The sequence below is a fragment of the Helianthus annuus genome, chromosome 12 (assembly GCF_002127325.2).
Source record: "Helianthus annuus cultivar XRQ/B chromosome 12, HanXRQr2.0-SUNRISE, whole genome shotgun sequence".
Lineage (NCBI taxonomy): Eukaryota > Viridiplantae > Streptophyta > Magnoliopsida > Asterales > Asteraceae > Helianthus > Helianthus annuus.
In genome coordinates, this window is record NC_035444.2 from 8020915 (window position 1) to 8023577 (window position 2663).

The window sequence follows — 2663 nt, forward strand, 5'->3', positions numbered from 1 at the left end:
TACGGAGCTCATTGACGAAGACACGCATTGGAGGCTAAAACACGATCTCGTTGAGCATCTCGGAAGTTTAGATTTGCCTCACCTTGAAGTTGATTCGGACGAGGAGTAGTTTGTTTTTATATTTTTTTAGGTTGAATGTATCTTTTTTTCTAGTTCGAATGTTTTTTTTTAATTTAATGAAATGTCTTTTATTTAATTTTTATTTTTACTAATCTTTTTTTAATTTATAAAACATGCATTATTTTAGAGAATAAAAAAAAAAAAAAAAAAAAACAACTCACCTAATAGGTGAGTGCCGCCATCAAAACAAGGTATTAGGGGAGTGTATTAGGTGAGTTGACGTGGCACCATGTGATTGGCTATGTGTAAGATGGGGGACTCACCTATTAGGTGAGCACCCCTTACACCCTTAGTAGCTAACTTATATATGTAAGATATTGATAGACAACATAAAGTGTTAGGCTTTTAGGGAGATAATGAGGTTCATGAGATGATTATGCTTTATATGCATTTCTGACTAAACATTGACCGCCACTTTTTACTTTTCGTTTCACGCGTTTCCCAATGTCAACGTCCATTTGAACACTATAAGGCAATGTGTACTGGGGCGCGAGAAGGGGCCATAGCGCCATTATGGCGCCGCGAACACCGCCCCCCCCGGCGTCATGTTTGAAATTTTTTGGCCAGCGCGAACATTATAGCGGCGTGATGAACAATTGTTTTGAATTTTTTGACCGTTACAAACGGTCGAATTTAATAAAAAAAAAAAAATTCAATTTCTTTTTAAACTTTCCTTTAAAATCATTCTCATCTCATTATTTTTTTACCATACACATTCAAACATTCTCATCTCTCTCAATATTTTATAAAATTCTTAAATATTTTATACAATGAATCCATTCAACCGGGGCTTCATTCCTCCCCGATCTAGTGCGGACCCAAACCAAAGTGGCAATCCTACTCGTCCCGTGGCACCGGTTCCCACTAGACCCAACCCTTTCGGCTCCGGTTTTCTCGATTACAATCAACAAAGTCCCGGGTTCATGAATCTTTTGAACCAACCGCTATCATGGGACCCTAATCTCTACGGGTGGAACCCAAGTCAAAACATGGATGGGATGGGGTCGTCTCAAGCGTTTGGGTCGGCTCAAGCGTTCGGCTCCCCACTACACGAACCCGGTGTTGTTCCGGATACGCAACCGGAGACGCAAAAAGGAAAAGGAAAAGCAAAACGGGCACATAAAAAGAAAGTGGAAACCAACACCCGAACGAAAAAAAATGTGCAAACGTGGGAGCCCGAAGAGGAGTATGCGTTAACCCGCGCTTTCATCGATGTTTCGGAGGACCCGGTCATAGGTATGTTTATTTTTTTTCTGTTTTTATATTTTTTTCTGTTTTTTTTATTTTCGGTTTTTTATTTTCTGTTTTTAATTTTTTTTCTGTTTTTTTTTATTTTCAGGTTTTTATTTATTTTGTGTTTTTTTTATTTTCGGTTTTTTGTTTTTTATTTTCTGTTTTATAATTTTCTGTTATTTATTTTCGGTTTTATTATTTTCTGTTTTATTATTTTCTGTTTATTATTTTCTGTTTTTTAATTACTTTCTGTTTTTTTTTTCTGTTTTTTATTATTTTCAGTTTTTATTTTTTAAATTTTGAGCTAACATTTTATATTGTTTTGTGTGTAGCAAACAATCAAAGTAAAACCGTATTTTGGAACCGAATACGAGAACTCTTTTTCGAGCTCATGGGTAGGGGAGAGGAATACCGCCTACCGGACTCTATATCGGGGAAGTGGTCCGATATAAACAAGAAGTGCACAAACTTTCAAACCGTGTACCAACGCTTGTATTCCGGGTGGAAAAGTGGAAGTAGCGATGAAGACATTACGCAAGAGGCATTGGTCGAGTATACGAACGCTAATGGCCATTTCCCGTACATGAAGTGTTGGCAAATCCTTCGCCATAGCCCCAAATGGGCCGTCGTATCTACTCCTAGTGGTCGTTCGGGAAATACACGGCCATCAAAGAGGTCCAAAACAAACGAGTCGGGTGAACCCGAAACGCCAACCTCCGACGCTCGAAACATCGGCTTGAACGAGGATATTCCGGATGACGAGCCGGTGGAGGAGCTACCAAGACCGCCCGGAAGAAAAAGCCGGGCGAAAAAACCCGAGTCGTCGTCGATGTCTATGGGAACGGATATGAGTCACGCATTTTCGGAGATAAACAAGCGGCTTCTAGACATACACGAACTCGGTAACAAACGTTTGGAGGAGAACGAAAAAGTTACGGAGATTATGCGGGATCGACAATGGGCTCACGACTTTGACTTCTACTCCAAACCGCATGACCACTTAACGGGAAAAGCTTTGAAAATGGCGTTGGCACAAAAGGAGCGGATTGAAAAAAAATATAATCTTTGATTGTGTAATTTTTTTTATGCTAGTTTAATGTTTTTTTTTTCTAGTTTCATGTTTTTTTTATTTTATTGTACTTTTTTTATTTAATGAAATGAATTTTATTTTTAAAAAACTTACAAAATGAATTAAAAAAATAAAAATTAAAAAATGAGTAATGATTACACAGGGGCTTTATGACTACGGCCTCAAAATTCATAACGCCCCATAAAGCCCAGGGGTGACGTGGCATGCCACATGTCACATA

The 2663-nt window shown here is 38.3% G+C and overlaps 1 protein-coding gene across 1 annotated transcript; it reads left to right on the forward strand.

Annotated features, from left to right (window-relative positions):
- Window positions 1–890: 890 nt before the first annotated feature.
- On the forward strand, window positions 891–2455 carry LOC110892377 (glutathione S-transferase T3-like). Its single transcript, XM_022139543.2, has 2 exons — window positions 891–1356; window positions 1686–2455. Exons 1-2 carry the CDS (start codon window positions 891–893, stop codon window positions 2420–2422), a joined length of 1203 nt encoding a protein of 400 aa, XP_021995235.1. The 3' UTR covers window positions 2423–2455.
- The last annotated feature ends 208 nt before the right edge of the window (window positions 2456–2663 follow it).

Bases quoted from the DNA above. Each gene is read 5' to 3' on its own strand.
- LOC110892377 (XM_022139543.2), top strand. From the start codon at position 891: ATGAATCCATTCAACCGGGGCTTCATTCCTCCCCGATCTAGTGCGGAC. The intron at 1,357-1,685 runs GTATGTTTATTT...TTTTGTGTGTAG, and splicing joins TTCGGAGGACCCGGTCATAG to CAAACAATCAAAGTAAAACC.